At 42.8% G+C, this 20,976-nt stretch overlaps 1 protein-coding gene across 1 annotated transcript in view; it reads right to left on the bottom strand.

Annotated features, from left to right (window-relative positions):
- Nucleotides 1-20,976, bottom strand: part of LOC119652100 (voltage-dependent calcium channel subunit alpha-2/delta-3-like) — a 184,780-nt gene that overhangs the window by 22,807 nt on the left and 140,997 nt on the right. Inside the window, exons 10-11 of the mRNA XM_038056038.1 lie at nucleotides 20,269-20,745; nucleotides 20,038-20,193 (exon numbers count right to left, since the gene is read on the bottom strand). Coding sequence (XP_037911966.1) covers nucleotides 20,038-20,193; nucleotides 20,269-20,745 — 633 coding nt within the window. The remainder of the gene's footprint in view (nucleotides 1-20,037; nucleotides 20,194-20,268; nucleotides 20,746-20,976) is intronic.

A 20,976-nucleotide genomic window follows, 5' to 3' on the forward strand; every position in this document is an offset into this window, starting at 1 on the left:
CGAAAAGCAGAGGAGAGGAGAAAAGCGCGATCACTCACGCCGCGTATAGACGAAAGGTGAACAAGCTAAAGTGAGCTGACTCCGCCCCATGATGTAATACCTTATGGTGTTTCCGCACGGCATGGACAGAGTCGAGGGTGGTTTTAGTGGGTAAAAATACCACACACTGGTGTGTCCAAACCAGTGACTTTTGAGGATTTCCACCTCCTCAAAAAACAAGTCGGGAAACTGGAAGCTGGACGCTTCAGGTACGAAAGGTTTTGTGTATTTCTTAGTAAGTAGCACGTAATATATCCATATATTATGTGAGAGCATCCACTTTTGGGTGATATTGACATTCATAGTCTTCAATTTTCAAAGAAGCAACAAATTTGAGGCATTATAACTTTGTCAGTAATAGTGCGATTTCCACCAAACTTGGTAATATCATGCTCTATATTATAGCCTATATCACTGCAAAATTTCATGGTACTAGGATGAACTAAAGGGGGGTTTCTAACCAATTACAAAAAATTGTAGTAATATACTATTATTAACTTTGTTTAAACAGATATCGGTATGGAAGGTATTTCGGAGCCCAGGCACCATATAGTGGCAGACTCCTTATTTTTTTCAGATTTTTCGGTTTGGTAGTTTCTGAGAATGGCCCCCTTAAAGAAGTGATCACTTTTAACCCCCCGCGCTCCCCACCCTTTCAACAAATGTCAAAACCAAGATCGGCTTTGAAAAGTACTAATTGAGACCTTTAATTTGATACCCCACATGACTATATTTGATGAAAAAAAATTTACACCCCCCTTCTGCATGTATGGGGACCCCCCCCCCCTTAAATTCGACGTAAAAGGATGTAATTCACTGTATGCGTGAGCGTTCACAGTTCCCACCTTTTTACCAAATTTGGTGTCAATCGCTAGAACCATCTCCGAGAAACATGCGTATGACGGACAGACAGACAGACAGACAGACATACAGACGGACAGACAGACTGACAGACAGACGGTAAACCGATTTTAATAAGGTTTTGTGTTTACACAAAACCTTAAAAAGGCAGACAGATAGACGGACAAATAGACATCGATTCGATTCTAATAAGGTATTGTTTCACACAAAATCTTAGAAAGAATCTTAGAAGGAAAGGAGAAGAGGATTCTTGATAAATGGAATTTTAATATTTCACTCGAATGTCAATCATTCCAGATAATTATGACGTCAGCATCTTATTTGCATGGCTTTAGATGCAGTTAATTCGCACAGAATTGATAAGTTTCAACTGTTTTATCTTTTACCCTAATAGCCCGATTTTCATGAAACTGCGTGCTTATGCGTGATACTATCCTCTATGCGATTTAGTACTCCTAGTTTAAGGGATTTTTTTTAGTTTATGTCTAAGAGTTGGTAATATACTGTTAGTAAGTTTATTTGAGCAGATATCGGAATGGGACATATTTTGAGGCTTAGATTCTATATGTGTTTTACACAAGATATGAGAAAGGGTTGGGGACAAATAGATTCTTCATAATAATAATAATAATAACTCCGCCGAAACCGGTCCCAAGCCCGGTTGTGAAAGGAGGAGGGATGGATAGCTTCAGTCTGAATGGCTGCACGCCACCGCAGCGTCTCAGGGGGTAGGTAAGGAAAGTGCAGAAACGTTGCAGTCTTGCAGATTACTCACTAAGGAAGCTATCTCAACACCTGGCAGGTAGGGATAAAATGCACTACCAAAAAAGAGAAGAAGGAGAAATTTAAGGTCCGGTACGGATAACCGGCGGGAGTCGTCTGACTTGGTGACTGGGTCGGGCTCTCGTAATGGAGAGCACGGCGTCGAAACCGTTAGTCGTGGCATAGTTCGACGTCTAAACACCACGACGACCAGGAGCATTGCTCCACCTACGGCAGCTGTTTCGCCACAATCTGTGGCGACCACTTCAGCAGGTTCGCGTAGGAAGCGGATGAAATGGACTGAAGAAATGAACCTCTTCATCATCCGCTCCTACTAATAACTCCTACGAAATAACGGCGGGGGCGGATACAACATCTTACCGCCCCTTGTTGCACCAGAGATTCGTCGAGCGTTCCCGCAATTCGCGCACGTGACTGTCGCTTTATTACTCGCAGCGACACAATCCCGGCCACCATCAGGGAGCGTGTTCGACTTGAAGTCACCGGGGAAACTGGTGACCGAGAGTCGATGGGGGCAGAGGCGGCAGCATCAACAACATCACGCCGCACTGCAGGTAACAGTTTCAGTACTCGCCGAAGCACTCTTCTCCACCGTCCAACTGAGGTTCGGGACGAATTCCAAAGAGCATGTATAGAATTCTCGGATATGGATCCTTTGCATAGACCAGGTATTCCCAGGCTCTATGCATCTCCAGCAACTCCGGGAATTCTATCTCACATCAATAATGAGATTGCATCTCGACTGTGTGCTGATATGTCGCTGCTGCAACTACAATCACTTGTGTATTGTGATGCAGTTGCGGCTATCAGATTGCACGGTCAGAAGATTCGCTTTCGTGTTATTGGTTTGAGCGACAAAAGGGATGCACCATGGAAAATTCATCTGGAACGTCGGCGGAACTCACTAAGGCAGGACATTGCTAGACTGATTCAAATCAGCACTGCCAATGCCAGTCGACGGGTGAGAAATAAAGTGCAGAGGTTTTACCGAAACTATGCCATCCCCTGTGAGACACCCGTAGTTGAAATTCTGGACACACAGAAACTTTCTGTCATATGCAGCCGGTTAAGATGGTATGGCGAAAGTTATTCCAGACGTGTCCAGAATGCAACATACGCGAGGAAACAGCGGAGCTTTTTCAGATCTCTCAACGAATCCCAACAGAGCGCCCAGACAATACAGTTCTCGGTGACGGAAGCGAAAGAGTATTGGGGTGGACTTTGGGGGTTACCCGCCCAGCATGAGCATGCTGAGTGGATCACCGCCGAAGGCACCCGCCATGCCAATACGCCTGGCATGAATTTTGCGGATGTTACCGAAGAGGAAGTTCGACGAGCCGTAAACATCTCGAAGAACTGGAGGGGCCCAGGTCTGGATCGGGTGCAGAATTTCTGGTATAAGAAATTTACCAGCGTACACAGTCGGTTGGCACGCAGTATAAATGAGGTCATGAGTCGGCTGGAGGAATTTCCACCTTTCCTCACTGCGGGGATTACCTACCTTATCCCTAAGAAGGACACGGTGCAGGACCCCGCACACACAAGACCGATCACTTGCTTAAATTCATCACGTCCGTTATTAGTGGAAGGATCAATGCGCACCTCGAGACCAACAACATTCTGTCCGAGGAGCTGAAGGGCTGCCGAGTTGGGTCAAGGGGTTGCAAAGAGCAACTCATCATCGACTCGGTAGTTGTAGGACAAGCAACTAGAGGCCAAAGAAACCTCTTCAGTTGCTATATCGATTATGTCAAGGCTTTTGATAGTGTTCCGCATACCTGGCTAATCGACATCCTACATCTGTATCGCATTGATCCAAAACTAATAAAGTTTTTGGCGACAGTCATGGAAGGGTCGCATACCACCTTATCGGTGCGTACATATGAGGGTGCTAATACCTCAGAGCCCATCCGTATACGGAGGGGCATCTTCCAGGGGGATTCGTTGAGTCCTCTTTGGTTTTGTATGGCACTGAACCCCCTTTCATAGCTACTGAATGATGCTAGAGGGCATGGTTTTGCAATAAAATATGGCCTACGTGCTAAGTGCGAACTGACACACTTGATGTACCTAGATGACATCAAGCTGTATGCTGGCACTGACAACCATCTTAGAAGTCTGTTGCGAATAATAGACATGTTCAGCCGTGATATTCGGATGGAGTTTGGATTAGACAAGTGTCGAATCGAAGCCATCCGCAAAGGTACCTAGTACCTAGGAATTCTGCAAGGAACCCATGCTCGAGTTGGTACTCTGAAGGAAACTCTGCTGTCCGAATTCCTGCGACGTGTAAAGCTGGTGCTGAAATCGCATCTCTCGGGGAAGAATAAAATAAACGCGTTGAATGTATTCGCTATCTCTTCACTGGCTTATGCATTCGGAATATTGCCGTGGACGAAGACCGACCTGGAAAACGTCCAGCGGCGGATACGGACAACTATGTCCAAATTCCGAATGCATCACCCAAAGTCTGCCGTGGAGCGGATGAACCTGCCTCGTGACATCGGAGGTAGGGGCGTGGTTGACGTGGCGGCACAACATCATTGCCAAGTGAACTCGCTGCGCGCTTATTTTTACAGCAAAGAGCAGGCGAGTCCCTTGCATGCGGCTGTCTGTAAGGCAGACTGTGGACTGACTCCACTTAACTTGAAGGATCGATCTTTCAATCCTCTGAGTGGGGTGAAGTCGGACCAAGAGCGGATCGATGAATGGAAGTCGAAGGCAATGCACGGTAAACACGTGAATTGTCTTTGGCAGCCATTTGTCGATTTGCATCTGTCGAACAGATGGCTGTGTGCTGGGGAGCTCTTTGCTGAGACGGAGGGGTTCATGTGTGCCATTCAGGATGGCGTGGTCGCCACCCGAGCTTATAAAAAGCTCATCATGAAAGAACGGGTGGAGAACGACCAGTGCAGAATGTGTGGTTCGGCGTTAGAGACGTTGGACCATCTCATTTCTGGCTGTACTGTTATGGCACCGGTGCAATACATCACCAGGCATAATGCTCTATGTAAGGTTATGCATCAAAACCTTGCATATAAGCATGGGCTGATCACGGGAACATGTCCGGTTTACCGATATGAGCCGCAAGCAGTACTTGATAGTTCTGCCTACAGCATGTATTGGGACCGGCAAGTTCTGACTGATCGCCATACCGCACACAACACGCCTGACGTACTGCTAGTTGACAAGACGGGTCGCTCCGCGTATATTATTGATGTTGCTATCCCCCATAATAGCAACATTGAACGGAAATACGTGGAGAAGAAGGTAAACTATGAGCCATTGTGGCTGGGGAAATCAAAGAAATTTGGCGTCTCGAGCGGGTGGTTGTAGTTCCCATAATATTGTCAGCTACAGGTATTGTACCTAAATCCCTGACGGCTTTCCTTGATGTCCTGAGACTTTCGCACAGTCTGGTTCAAACCATGCAGAAGTACACCATTCTGCATACGTGCTCGATGTTGCGGGGAGTACTCGACGGATTCTCCCACTGACCTACCACCGGCCACCACCACCAGTGCCCCTTTAGTTTTTAAGTAAGTAGGTAGGATCGTCCGAGCCTAAATGCTTGGCACTTAGTGCTAGTATTAGGTAAAATCCGGCATCTGCCGAGATTGTGATAACTCGGAAATAATCGTTGGCGCAACAATCCATATTGGATCAGGGCCTTGAAGAGTGTTAGAGCACTTCATTCAAGACCGAAACGGTACACTACAGTATACGTAGGAGGCAATGTGGTCAGCATTGCGCTCGCCCGAGATTATTACCCTGATTTGACTCAGGTGCTCATTCACAGCTGAGTCGACTGGTATCCGACGTCAAATCACGATACAAATTCCACTGTCACTAGTGAGACTTGAACCGCGACCTTCCGTACGATAGCCTTGTACTCTAACGACTCAGCTATCCAGACACTCATTGTTCATAAATGAGACTTTAATATTTTATGCAAATGTGAATTATTCTCGTTAATTATGACATCAGCAATTCATTTGAATGGCTGCAGACGCAGTAAATTCGTGGAATATTTATCAGTTTGAACTGCTATAACTTTGCGTGAAACTTAGTATGCGCATGCGAGACAATATCCTCTATCATTTGTATTTTCGTGTAAGCTATGGGAGCCAACGTATCGCCTGAATACGGGCTCCTTCCCTACTTGGTTGTTAAAATCCCCAAGTATGATTTTGATATCATATCTGGGACAGGCTTCGAGGGTTCGTTGTACTGCCTCGTAGAAGGTATCCTTCTCTGACTCTGCAGTCTCCTCTGTAGGGGCGTGAACGTTAATGAGGCTTATATTTCTAAACTTGCCTCGCCGGTTTAATTTTTTGGCTGACTAAGAAACCTACTCCGAGCACATGGTTTACTGGATGGCCACTATAATATATGTTGTAGCGGTTCCAGGAAACCGGTCCCTGTCCAACGGATCTCCTGCAACGCTGCTACATCCACCCTATGTTGGGACACGGTATCGGCTAGCTTCTCATCACCTTCATCTCTATACAGGGAGCGCACGTTCCACGAGAAAATGCGCAAATCGTTATTCCGTTGTCGTTGCCGGGTTCGTCGTTGTGTTATCCGTCCAGTCCGAGGCTCCTGTGTGGCTTCGTAACAAACTGTTTTCCGTGTAGGGTTATCAGCCCTACCCAACCCCCAACCTGGAGGACCACTTGGTACAATTTGTCCCGCTTTTAGGCGCGGGAGACTCGTCTTCATCCTTCTCCGTCTGCAGCTTCTCGTTACGAAAGAGCTCCCAGCGGTCACCACGTGGAGGTGGAGATAGGCTTTGGTAGTAAAGCTGTTGGCGTTGGTTCAGCAGGCATCGTGGGTACCAATCCACGTTTCGCCCTGGGACCTATACTACCCTTTGACCGATAGATATTATCCTCACCCTAAACAGACAAACTGTCTATTTCCGAATACTGTACATATATACACACATATATAAATTGATCCTACCCATATTTCCGATTTATTTCGTGCACAAAAGCATACGTATGTACATATATAGTACGTTTATTAAATACGGCTTGTTTAATATACACATATTGTATATCTATCTGAATTAGACACTACCCGCAAACTTCATTAGCGCGCATATAGTATATACCTACATACACACATGTCTGCTTAGAGTAATTGAATTTATATACAAATGATTAAAAAACTAAAACAAAATAATTCGTTGCGACCCATTCATAAGAATTCATTTCGTTGCGGTATTGATGAAGTGATATGTGATGAGGTCATCCAAGTTGTAGAGTGAACGAAATTCTCAAAAAATGGCAAAATTTCACCCCCTATAACTTGTTAAGCTGGATTTTGTTCAAATTATGCATTGTGTTTTCCCTTACACCCATGCCCATGCCATTTTGTACTTCTAGGATGAACTTACGGGGGGTTGCCAGGTAAATTTCTAAAATATGAAAATATACTATTATTAACCTCATTTGTGTAGATATCGGAACCGAATGTAATTTGAGGCCTAGATTTCATAGAGATACACCACTGTGATTTTTTCAAACTTTCCGGTTGGATAGGTTCTGAGAAAAAGGCCTGTTACACTTTTTGATGGTCATATTTTGATCCCTCACTCCCCTATGTTTCACCTGGTATCAAATATGGAGCCAGTTTCGGAAAGTACTAGTTGAGCCCTTTCGTTTGATACCCCACAAGGCCACATTCTGTGAAAAAAATGTTGCACCCTCCATTTACATGTATGGGGAGCCCCCCTTAAACTTAACACAAAATGGCACCACTTGCTGCATGTAAAGGGAACAGCAGATCACATACTCTCACCGATTTTCGTGATAATCTGTTCAGCCGTTTCCAAATAAATCGGCTGTGACAAATAGACGGACAGGCCGTGGGGAAGGTTCGAATTGGATGGATTGTTTGCCGGCTAAGGGAACAGGATCTCTTTAAAGAGGTACTTCCAATGCCTAATGTTCGGACACTTCGCGAAGGCAGGCACTAGCGGTCCGATCGATGTCGGAGGTGTGTGGAGAAAGGTCATATTGCCAAGGAGTGCAATAGAGACCCCAAATTCATTTTGTGCGAAGGAAAGGAGGGCCGGAAATGGTAAATACCGGAAATTTAGGAAAGCGTTAAAGCGTGCAGTGAAAAAATGAGTTTAAGATAAATAAACCTCAATCATTGCAGGCTCGCATAAGATTTGCTTGCGCAAATCACTTACGAATCCGCGATGGTGGTTGCTTTCATTAGTGAACCGTACAGAAATCTCTACGGTGGTGTATGGGTCACAGATTCGACTGGTATAGCGGCGATATGGGCGTGCGGTCGTCAAGCCATATAATATAGCATGGGTCAGGCGGCTAGTGGCTTTGTGTGGGCAAAAATAAGCGGTATATTCGTATACAGTTGCTACACTTCACCGAGCCTCACACTTCCTGAGTTTGAAGAACTGTTAGACGATCTTGTTCACGACGCAAGGGGACGAGGTTCAAGGGTGATAGCCGGCGACTTTAATGCGTAGGCTACCGAGTGGGGCAGGAAAGAGACTAACGCAAGAGGGCGGTGCTTATTAGAAGCATTTGCCTAGTAAGATGCAGTTCTGGCCAATGAAGGCGATATAAACCCTTATTGGAAAGGGGGAACTGGTTCAATTATAGATCTGACTTTTGTCAACCCTGCGCTGGCACGTGAAATATCCTGGCAAGTTAGCGAGGACTTCACGTACAGTGACCACCTTTGAACTAAGGACGGAGCCACAAGGTAGGATACCAGCACCCCGGAAGCCGAAATCGGCTGGTCTGCAAAAGCGATGGATGAGCAAACATTCATGGAAGTGTGGCTAGACCTGCCTAGCAAAGCAGCCACCTCCACGGATAGAGCTAACCATGTTACACAAAGCATCTCTAAGGCATGTTACGCGTCGATGCCCAGAAAATGCGCATTCTCCACTAGAAGACCCAATTATTGGTGGAATAGTGAACTTGCCAGCCTTCCATCGATTTGCCACAGAGCCAGACGAACGGCTCAAAGGGCAATAAGTAGAATAAATCAGGGGCAAAATGAGCATCCCTATAGAGAAGCTCGCAGGAAACTCAAGCTTGCCATCCAGCAGAGTAAGAGGGAATGTTTTAAGAAGCTCTGTTTGGAGGCGGACATAAATCCAACAGGACGATTTAGTGGCCGATCATCTCCGCAGATCACATGCCCTATGCTCCTGTTGAAAATAATCCAGGTGTTATTTTCCAAATAAGAGGGGGGTACTGACACTTTCCAGCGTGCCCTGAATGTGATTCCACCAGTTACCAGGGACGAGCTGCTGGAGATCTGCAGTCGAATAGGCGACAACAAAGTCCCGGGTCTGGACGGCATACCGAATAAGGCCCCTCAAACTTGCCGTCAAATGTAGACCGGATATGTTCGCGGAGCTATGCGAAACGTGCATGCGCGAGGGTACCTTTCCAGCACCGTGCAAACGGCAGAAGCTGGTGCTGCTACCTAAGGCTGGCAAACCGCCAGGGGAACCGTCCTCCTATAGACCCATATATCTTCTGGACACTATGGTGAAAATGTTGGAGCGGGTTATTTATAAAAGACTACTGCCAGTCGTCGAGAGCCAAGGGGGCTTTTCAGATAGGCAGTATGAGTTCCGTAAAGCCAGATCAACCATTGATGCCATCAAAATGGTTACTGGTTTGGCCAAAAATGCAATTCACGGAAGAGATTGTACCAGCAAATATTGTGTGGTTGTGACCCTGGATGTGAAGAATGCATTCAACTCAGCCAATTGGAACCTTATACGAAAGTCTCTGGCGACGATTTGTGTTCCCATCTATCTCGCCGCTATTATTGATAGCTATTTGCATAAGCGAACACTCTGGTATAATAACGATGATGGACCCAAGTACGTTGTCTCCGCGGGTATCCCACTACTGTGGAACTACTGTGGAACATCGTGTATAATGATGTACTTAACCTTCCGGTTCCGGAGGAGGCCACGGTGGTGGGTTACGCCGATGATATAGCACTGGTTGTGGTCGCATCTCGAGGTTGCTGAGTTGTACTCAAGCGAAGCACTCAGTGTTGTTAAGGCTTGGTTAGAGAGTGCTGGACTGGCACTCGTTGAGAAAAAGACGGAAGCGGTCCTCATCACCGCAAAAAAAATTACGCCTGCATTAGAATCGGGAATAGTATCATCACTTCCAAGCCGGCCATCAAATACTTGGGGGTGATGATAGACGGAAAACTCAATTTTTAGCAGCACATAGCGCATACTTGCAAAAAAGGATCTACCACGAGTATGGCTCTCGCGAGGATGATGCCGAACGTAGGAGGACTGCGGCATACTTGCAGGCTGCTCATAACCAGGGTGGTGAGTTTTATCATGCTATATGCGGTCCCAGCTTGGGGAAACGCGCTGTCAATTATTCTCGCTCATTATGACGTCAGCATCTTATTTGCATGGCTTTGGAAGCAGTAAATTCGAGCGAAATTGTTAAGTTTGAACTGCTGTAACTTTGGAAGTCCTAGGAGGAATTTAAGGGAGGTTTTTTAGTCAATTTCTAAAAGTTGGTAATATACTATTAGTAAGTTTATTTGAGCAGATATCGGAATGGTACATATTTTGAGGCCTAGATTTCATCTAAGCGCACTTTCCTGTTTTTTTCAGATTTTTGGGTTGGATAGTTTCCGAAAATGAGTCCTGTCTCACTTTAACTGTACATTTTGACTCCTTACTCACGGACTTTGCAATTCACGACAAAACTAATCCCAGTTTCAGAAAGTACTAATCGACACCTTTCATTTGGTACCTCACACGACTATATCCGGTGAAAATTTTTTTTGAATCCCCCTCTCCATCTAAACTTATACCACTCGCTGTATGCTTGGGATTTCATAGTTCCCATCTGTCCACCAAATTTCGTTTGGATCGGTTTAGCCGTTTTGAGGGGAAAGTGCGTGTGACAGACAAACAGACAGTGAATCGATTCTAATAAGGTTTTGTTTTACACAAAACTTTAAAAAGAAAAATTGGAATGTTCCCAGAAGTCTCACTGTTTATACGATGATGACGTCATTCACCTCTTAGAGTGCGATAAATTCAGGTACAGGAATACAAAACTCCGACCTTTCATAACTTTTTAATAATAGTTGGATTTCCTTCACATTGAGCGACGTCTCGCGGTAATGAAGACGAAAATGTTACGTTGGACTAGGGCGTCACACGCTATTATCACGTCCGAATTGAAGATGTTCGCGACCGATATGGCGTTACACCGATCGTGGAAAAATTGCGAGAGAGGCGTTGTCGATGGTATGGTCATACAATTCGCGGTAATGAGAATCAACTTGCCAAGATTGTTCAGAACATCGAACTCGATGGTAAGCGTCCAGCTTGATACACTGGATTGATAGCAGCCTCGCGTCTGCATCCAGATGGGGCCTTTGATATAGTAAAATGGCCCAACCGATCACGACGCCACCAACGCTTGTGAACGGGACAAAGGCTAAAGAAAGAGAAGAAGATTCATTTACAGCTGAGTTGACTCGTATCCGATATTCGGTCATGCTACAAATCCCTTTGTCGCTAGTGAGATTTGAACTGTGATATTCTCCTACAACAGCCTAGTGTTCTAATCACTCAGCCACCCGGACACATTAGTGAGACATTAAATTCTGAAAATTATTGAAAATGCTACCCACAAAGTCGAACATTGGAAGATCGATCAGACATGCACGGCAAGTTCCACTCAGTACCGCTGCTGAGATATCTGAAAAACGAAACTAACGATTGGAAACAGGACGAATCAGAACGTAAAGACTCCGATATCTCTACTACCCTGAAACGTGAAAAAATAAGATCCACACCGAAAATATGATCGAATCAGAGCCTCTACTTCAAGAGCTGCTGAAACATCAGAGAAGCGAGGTATACTATTTGATATCCTACGAGCTTGATATTATACAAATTACAAATCTTTGAGTAAAAGCGTCTAGTTTCACAGCTGCTCCCCCTTATTATTAACAAATAGGATGAAAATTGGGAATCGATCCCAACAAAGCAGATTACGAAATGCATACAAAAGTCCTAATTAACCTAATGGCTATATTGTGGTTTCAGAGTCGCGCTTACAATAAGAAATGACTGGTATGTGTTGTTTCAGTAGTAAAGTCAATTTGTGACCAGTGACTGAGCCACCCAAGCTAGTTATAACTTACCTTGCTGGAGCTTCTCAAGAATCCAAACAATTTTTACTGTACATACTGTATATATTCGGAAATATAATGTACGCAAAAAGACAAGTGTATCATCAGGTTGGCTCATTTCTTCCAGTACCTGAAGAAAATCCACAGTTTTTGGAAGTATACACAGGCAGAAAAAGGTCTGCCCGGTTCAACTAGTATAGTACATATCGACACCACATGAAAGTAAAGGGTCTGAGGAGCTAAAAAGCAAGATATATGGGACTGTCTTGAATAATTTTCGCTTTTTAAGATTTCGTTATTTATAGGTGAATCGGTTTCAGTTACTCGAGATAAATACATGTATACAAAGGAGGCGATGGCGTAGGCCAGGACGCCAGACAGCTTTTAGGGATATCGAATTATTGGACCTCGGCGCAAAACCGGGATGTCTGGAGTTCCTTATTAAGGCAGGCCTAGACCGGATACCGGTTGTTGCGCCGTTAATGATGATGATGATACAAAGGAGGTGTTCCGTTGACGATGGTAGAAATTTTAATGGTAGGGAGCTCCACTCGTTTGCGGAAAGCTGTTCCATGAACATGTAACAGAAACTGTTACAGAGTTATAGTTCTTTTCGTGTATAGTGTCAAATTGACTTTCCCAACGAAATCTCAATTTTCCCAATTATTTAATCCCAAATTGGACGTAATTTTCGGAAACTATATAAAATTTCATATGAATGATGATATAACTGTTCAAATTTTAAAGAAACTTCAAAATCGATTTTTCATTTAAATTTCAAACTCCGGTATTGTGGGGTACTTTAAACCTAAAAAAAAATAGCCTTGGAATGACATGTAAAAGCGATGAGCTTAAATATGGAAAATTAGCAAATATTACGCATTAAATGGGAGAAAACTTGATCTTGATGTGGAGCAAATTGACTTGCTCGTAGATATTATTTTTTCAATTAATAACCAACCGGGAAACCAGGAGCTGAACGCTTCAGGTGGGAAAGGTTTTGTGTGTTTCTTATATAAAAATGTTTGAGTGGACATTTGTCCCAATAGTACCTAGCACGCAATTTATACGCATATATTATATAAAAATATTCATTTTCATGTGCTACTAACATTCAAAGCGCCACAATTTGCACTGAAGCGGCACTGAAGCCCCCTGCAAACTGTAGTAATGGTGTGGTGTTGCTTTAATAGGCGTGGTATAGGGAGCTTAGCTACCAACCGATTCTAGAAAAAAATCTTTTTCTTTACAATTATTGATACGTTTGCTGAAAATTATTCGTTCACTTTCCAACACAATAAAACCTCAGTGCTGCAATACTGCTAATTATTACCACCAATTATTAGATTTAAGGAAATCAGTTCCTTTTATCCAGTCCATAAAGAATATTGAAAATTAAGAGCTCTTAGGTATCAACCAGGCTATTTTGGATTAGGCTGTATAAAGTCCTGACTTCAATTTGAAGTACTACGTACGCGGGATGCAGCTGAAGACCATTCATGCAAACACGATGCAAAGCACTAATGCACATGAACGGCCATTTAATTACTTATTGTGTTCTGCTAGTTCCTTTTAAAACATTATAATAATGAAAAGTTAGAAAAACCCAACTAAAATAAATTCGTTTCAGAAAACATCTTTCCCAAAAAATAGTGTAGCGTGCCATTCCATTTATTTGCTTCGTCCTTTTGCCATATTAAACTCACAATCTGCTGCACATTTTCAGGTTATGAAGTGTTTGCGAAATTTTGCAACAAAATTTCAAAACTGGCAAGCAAACAATAAATAAGGAACAAGTCGGCAAACCGGAAGCTGGACGCTTCAGGTGTGAAAGGTTTTATGTATTTCTTTTATAGACATTTCGGTGTGTATTTGGGCCATTACCAGGTAATATGTAATATAGGCATACATTATTTGAGAATATCCACTTTCGGGTGATATTGACATTTAAAGGCAACTCCAGCGGTAAAGGGGCATGGGATTTCATTGTGCAGCTTTCAGGTAGGGACGAAGTAAGTAAGTGGCCAAAGACCCATGTGGTCAATGTATTGATGTGCCGGTTTGTCGTTGTCGTGTAGATGCTTTTCTTATGTCTATTCCCTCATCTTACCTTAGCAGAAAATGAATGCATCCGAAAGATTGAATTTGAACACATCTACTTAAACATTTCCTCCTCACTTCCTAAGAGAGCCAACATGGATCTATTGTAGAGAATGTTGCGCGTAATTGCTTCTACCAAGCTTCCAATGGAGAAATTTTGAAGCATCATGCACGCAGTGATTCCATCATTCCTCAGTGATTGATAACCATTAATCCGAATTGAATCTTTAATGAAGCTTTTTTTTTGATTCCCGTTGGCCTGTGGAAAGCCATAAACAATTGCGCACTGTCTGCTGTTATACACACATACACGGTACTAACACCAGCCCATATGGGCAAAATTTTGGTTCCGCAAATTCCAGCGCGGTTGAAGATGTGTAAGAATTTTCTGTCTCCATAAGATTTCAAAGAATCTACTCCTGTATGTAGTTTTCTTGATACGTGTCCAATGCATCAGTTGGCTCCGAGCACTCGAGCTGGGCAGTTGTGTGATTGACAATTAGGAAACACACAGTGCGACAAAAAATTGCCTTCGGGCTAAATTTAAAAGTGAAACCGTGGAGAAACAAACAAAATCCAAAAGTATCGTTACTTGAACAGTTTTCCCAATAGTGCTTGGACATTGTTTGGCAGAAAAAAACGAATTAAGTTAAAAGAATTTTTTTTTTTTTTAAATATTAGGCGAAGACGGCTTTACGCTTTCTTACCTCGGCGGATGTGCCATGGGCATGCACATGCCACACACGCCCCTGGGAGAATATAGCGGGGTACGGAAAGGAGGAAACAATGCGGGATAACTACTTGACCGACATAAAGTGCAGTGACAAATCGGGAGCTGCCTTCATTGCACTGGGTAAAAAAATCCTAGAGCTTTGAGAATTTATCAAGGAACGCCGGAATATCCATTAAAATATAAGGGCCAAGTTTCGAGGCATTAGGTTGGCGTACGGCAAGGTCTAGAATGAAAGAAGAGCGAAAGCATCGACTGAAACAGCAAGCCTGTGACGCCCTCAAAAAACTTGGGAGTGGAGAAACCAGGGAAGAGGCATAATAATGTTAGCCGCATTAGGCGGTTTCAGAAAGTGGACATTATGCTGGAACTCAAAAAGTCCAATGATATAATGGCGGATAAATTCTTGAGTCAAATTGGAAATTCCTTCGCACAGGAAGCAGAAATCAGGGCTAGCAGACCGGATGTCTCTATAGACTGCAAGGATATAGATGAGATCACCACGAAGGAGGAGGTTCCTGAGACTTTCGAAAAAGAATTCGACCTTATTGGACTTGAAGAGTCAGCGGTAAAGACGCTAGGAAAAGCTTACGGTGGGATACAAACTGCCATCATCACTCTACCAGTGGAGGCAGCACTTAAACTGTTGGTAGCAGGGAGATTTAAAATAGGCTGGGTTATGTGTCACCTAAGAGAGCAGATATCGCTGAAGCGGTACTTTAGATGCCTTGGCTTCAGTCATATTACGAAGGCATATTCCAGTGTCGATGATAGGTATATACAGGGCTATACAGAAGATGCGGAACGGAGGGCCACATCAGCAAGGACTGTGGAGCAGACCTAAATTGCCTACTGTGCAAAGGGAAGGAGAGGGTGGATCATTGGCATTTTGCAGGCAGGAACAGATACCCGAAAAACAGAAGAGCCCTTAACGCAAGCCGCAGACGAGGTTGATACAAATCAGCCTCAACCACTGCAAAAGGGCGCAGGATCTACTCTCGCATATCATTTGCAATAAAAACATCGTTGTGGCCATAATTAGCGAGCCATATCGAAACCACGGTGGTAGTATTTTGGTCAAAGACCATATGGGCGAAGCAGTACTATGGGCTTGTGGAGAGCAAGGCTTCGAGGAAATAATAGAGTACCCGGAGGACGGCTTCATCAGAGCAAAGGTGCAAGGCGTTCACATCTACAGCTGCAATGTTCCACCCAGCGCTACACTCGCCGAGTATGACCAGAGGACCAGAGGACGTTATAATAATAATCGTTGGCGCAACAATCCATATTGGATCAGGGCCTTGAAGTGTGTTAGAGCACTTCATTCAAGACCGTAACGCTACACTACAGTATATTGTAGGAGACAATGTGGCCAGCATTGCGCTCGCCCGAGATTATTACCCTGATTTGACTCAGGTGCTCATTCACAGCTGAGTCGACTGGTATCCGACGTCAAATCACGATACAAATCCCACTGTCACCAACGAGATTTGAATGCTCTAACCACTGAGCTATTCGGATAAAGAGGACGTTGGCCAACCATAATTGCAGGCGACTTCAATGCGAGGGCTCCTGAATGGGGCAGCCGGACATCTAATGTGAGGGACGTAACGCATGTGTCCGGGCAAGGAGGCTTTGCTAGATACTTAGGGGAAAGTCCGGTGGCGAAGGTCGCACAGGCAACTGCGTGGGCGCCTAAAAGAAGCCATTCGGAGAAGCAAAACGAGCTGCTTCAAACAGCTGTGTGAGCATGCCGACATAAACCCTTGGGGCAAGGCCTACAGAGTGGTAATGAAAAGGCTGCAGAGATCACCCCAGTTGACCAGCGTGCGCCTCCTCAAAAGGATTGTTACCACTCTGCTCCCTCGCCACGAAAATAAGGGCAATAGTGGCTGTTTGGGAGTCTTAAAATATGGCACAGGTCATCCCAAGTCCAGCCTAGTATTTTACTAGGCGCGCTTATTTCTTGGGAGTGACGATCACCTGTCCCTTTGTCCCTCGCTACTGAGTATAGATGATAGCTGTGGAAATAATTCTTGACTCTAACTCCGGGGAGTGCTTCGTCCTCAATGAAGGAAACCACACTTTTGTACAACACTTTTTATTAACTTTTATTTATGCTAATGTGCTGAAGAAGCACGATAATTTAATTAACCTACTTCTCTACTACTCCTCTACTACTTACTCTGCAACTTCTCTGCTACTCACTCTGCAAGTCCTCTACTAACTTACTCTGCAACTCCTCTGCTACTCACTCTGCAACTCCTCAGCTAACTTACTCTGCGACTCCTCTCTCTACTCCAACTACTAACTCACTCCACTAACTCAATCGATTTACTCCGCTAACCCCATTGATCTGCTCCGCTAATTCCATTGCTTTACTCCGCTAACTCCATTGATTTATTCCGCTAATTCCATTGATTTACTTTCAAATACTCCATTGATTTACTCCGCTAACTCCATTGATTTACTCCGCTAACTCCATTGATTTACTTTCAAATACTCCATTGATTTACTCCGCTAACTCCATTGATTTACTCCGCTAACTCCATTGATTTACTTTCAAATACTCCATTGATTTACTCCGCTAACTCCAACACTACTCACTCCTCTGCAAACTGTCAATTACTCCAATGCTACTCCGCTTACTCATTCCGCAAAAACTCCTCTGCTAACTCTATTGACGTGTTCCGGCTTGCTATCGAGCTATGTCGGCACCAGCACCATAGTTCCAGTGATATATACACATGAGCATATTCTGACGACATCTTCTATCGACTGACTCTTGCTGTATTAAGAAGCAACAAACAAAATTTGACGTGGACAATTGTTTAAGTTCCGGATTGCTGCAAGTGGCGAGTGAAGCTACTTAAGTGGCAGCGAGGCGGAAATCAACGGAGTAAATCAATAGAGTGAGCAGAGGAGTTTTTGCGGAGTCAGTTAGGGGAGTAGAGTCGCAGTAGTGTTGGAGTAATTGAGAGTTTGAAGATGAATGAGTATTGTTGGAGTTAGCGGAGTAAATCAATGGAGTATTTGAGAGTAAATCAATGGAGTTAGCGGAGTAAATCAATGGAGTATTTGAAAGTAAATCAATGGAGTTAGCGGAGTAAATCAATGTTGTTAGCGGAATAAATCAATGGAGTTAGCGGAGTAAAGCAATGGAGTTAGCGGAGTAAATTAATAGAGTTAGCGGAGTAAATCGATTGAGTTAGTGGAGTGAGGTAGTAGTTGGAGTAACAGAGTAAGTAGTAGATAAATAGTAGAGAAGTAGGTTAACTAAATTATCGGGCTTTTTCAGCACGTTAGCATAAATAAAAGTTAACAAGTCGGGAAACCGGAAGCTGGGCGCTTCAGGTATGAAAGGTTTTGTTTGCTTCTTCTGTGAGTATATTGTGAGTATAAGTGTAGAACTATTCCATTTGTACGTAGCCCGTTATGTATTTGCATATAGCATGTCTGACTACCCACTTCAATGTGATATTGATATTTAGTTGCAGTAAATTTACAGGAGAGAGTCAAATTTGAGCTACTGTAACTTTGTTAGTAATAGTATGATTTGATCAAACTTGGGGATAATATGCTTCATATTATATTTTATACTACTACCAACTTTTATAACTCTGGGATAAACTTAAGGAGGGTTCCACTCAATTTCCCCAAAAATATGGTAATATACTATTACTAACTTAATTTGAGCAGATATCGATATGGAGAGTATTTTGAAGCCTGGGCACCATATAGAGGCAAAATCGTACTACTACTGATAAAGTAACTAAAAGTTGTTTGTTCCACGTAAATTGCCTGCAACCTAAAATATTAAATATTAAAATTCCACTAAGATGAGTAGTCGGACATGCTAAATATACAGTTTTGCATTCAAATAAATAAAGAAATAAACAAAACCTTTCATGCATACAGCTTCGAGCTCCCGGTTTTCCACTTGTTTTGTGTGAAACAAAACCTCATCAAAATCGGCTCAATTCCTGCCTGTCCGTCTGCTCATCTGTTACACAAGATTTACTCCGAAACGGCTGGAACTATCGTCACGAAATTTTGTGAGAATATTCACAGACCAATCGCTACACAAGCAATGAATAGCATCATTTCTTGTTGAGTTTAATGTGGGACTCCCAATATATGCCAAAAAGGGTGAGAAATATTCTTTCACAAAATATGGTCGTGTGGGATGTCTGATATTAGATGAAACACACTCCAAATACCCCAAAAAGGGAATAAGATCTCGTTCATAGAATCTGTTAAACTAAAAATCTGAAAAACACCACAGTGATGCATCTATACAAAATCTAGGCCTCAAAATACATCTAATTATGATATTTTAGAAATTTACCCAAAAACTCGCCGTAAATTCATTGTAGAAGTAGAAAATTTGGTTTCTGTATTAGTAACAATATTAGACATATTTCAGAGAAGCTTGAAGACCATCCAACTGTTATTAATAAAGTTACAGATGGTCAAAATTTTGTATTTCACATGAATTTATTGCAGTCTAAGACGTATATGCTGTCATCATCATATAAAGTGAACTCATATGAACGCGGAGTTGGAGTTTGGAGACATATCAAGGAATATTTTGAATATTTAACTGTGTACGAGTGGAAAAACGTGCATAGAAAATTTCTCACACAAGCTGAACACAAAACCTTCACACCTGAAGCATCCAACTTCCGACTTGTTTTTACATCGAAACACTTAAGACTGTTGATTTTAATGCACTCTTTAGGGCCTGAGTTGCCCTGGTGTCAAACAAAAATACACCTTGCAGGCATTGCGTATATGTTGCGCAAATTTCACATTTCTATCAAATACCCAATCATAGTAAGACGGGCAGTAAATCAATTTCGATAAATATCTGTAACTATAAAGGACTTCAAAAAACAACAGGGATTTTTCCACGTATTAAAAGAGCAAGAAGATTGGAATTGTGCCCGGATGGTTCAAGTGTTTAGAGCGGTGGACTGTCGTAACGGAAAGTCGCGGTTCAAATTTCACTGGTGGCAGAGGGATTACTTATCGTGGCTGGATGTCGAATACCAGTTGACTCAGCTGTGAATGGAGTTTCTGAGTTAAATCAGGGTAATAATCTCGAGCAAGTACAACGCTGACCATATTTCCTCCTACAGTATACTGTAGTATACCACTACAATGAAGTGCTTCAATACACTTCAAGGCTCTGATCCAATATGGATTTTTGCGCAAACGATCATTATTATTATTAAGATTGGGACGAATTTCCATTCAATTTGTCATCCGAGCAATGGCATTAATTTTAAAAATGTAGTTAGCTGTTTAAAATTACAAGGTATTCTAGCAATACTTACTTTGAGAGGGTTGTTTTGTCCGCTTTGGTTAAGCCTTTCTGGCTGCAAAACATATAAATCGGTTTTCAAATCACAGGATCTGGCGTGTTTCGGATCAGGGGCTTTTCTAGGTCCACTTGAATGTATTTGAATTTTCGGTGGCAATGTCGTTCTTTCCTGAGAAAATAAGAAATTAATTGGATAGGATCAAATTCAAATCAGATCAAAATAATTTCCAAAAAAGTAACTTACATAATCTTTTGTTGTTGCTTCATCAATATTATAAGGTAGGTCTGAATATTGATCAGTTTCATATTCGCCATCATATTCCCCATCGTCTATATCACCCACGCCTTCCAGTTCATATTCCTCACCGTCTATATATTGTTGGGCCGGCCAAGGAATAACAGGCTTTGGCAAGAAAGAAAGCCACGTTGTTGTGAATGAAATAATATATTTGAAGAACCACTGCATTGGCTTTGACGGTTGAATAACATGCGCGGATGCCGTGTATGGGTTATCTTTATCTGAGCATACACCCTGGTAATCCATTATTGTGATTCTTTTATAAATTCTATCTTGAACCAGAGAATCCATAATGGTACCATCAATCTGGCCGAAAAATTTTCCGGTGTGCTCACTATTTTCAGATAAAATGATGAATCCATTGTTGTCCAGTAAATAACAATCAAGTTCGTCAGAGGCACAAGTTTTATGACACCCAGAACACTACAATGAGGAATTTACAGAAGTATATTAAAATATTGTTAACCTATAGAGAACAAACATGAAAAACTATATAACATTTTTGACCATTTGCTCTTTTACTTAAATTGCTGGTAAACTTACTCAAGCATTTTGGAAAACAATGAGAAAGCAAACAAATTGCCAGGCCCTTATCATTTTATTTAAAGTACATCGCACATTATTTGCGATTGCTTAAGAATAGGGAAGCCCGAA

Source organism: Hermetia illucens, chromosome 3 (assembly GCF_905115235.1).
Source record: "Hermetia illucens chromosome 3, iHerIll2.2.curated.20191125, whole genome shotgun sequence".
In the NCBI taxonomy this organism is placed as follows: Eukaryota; Metazoa; Arthropoda; class Insecta; order Diptera; family Stratiomyidae; genus Hermetia; species Hermetia illucens.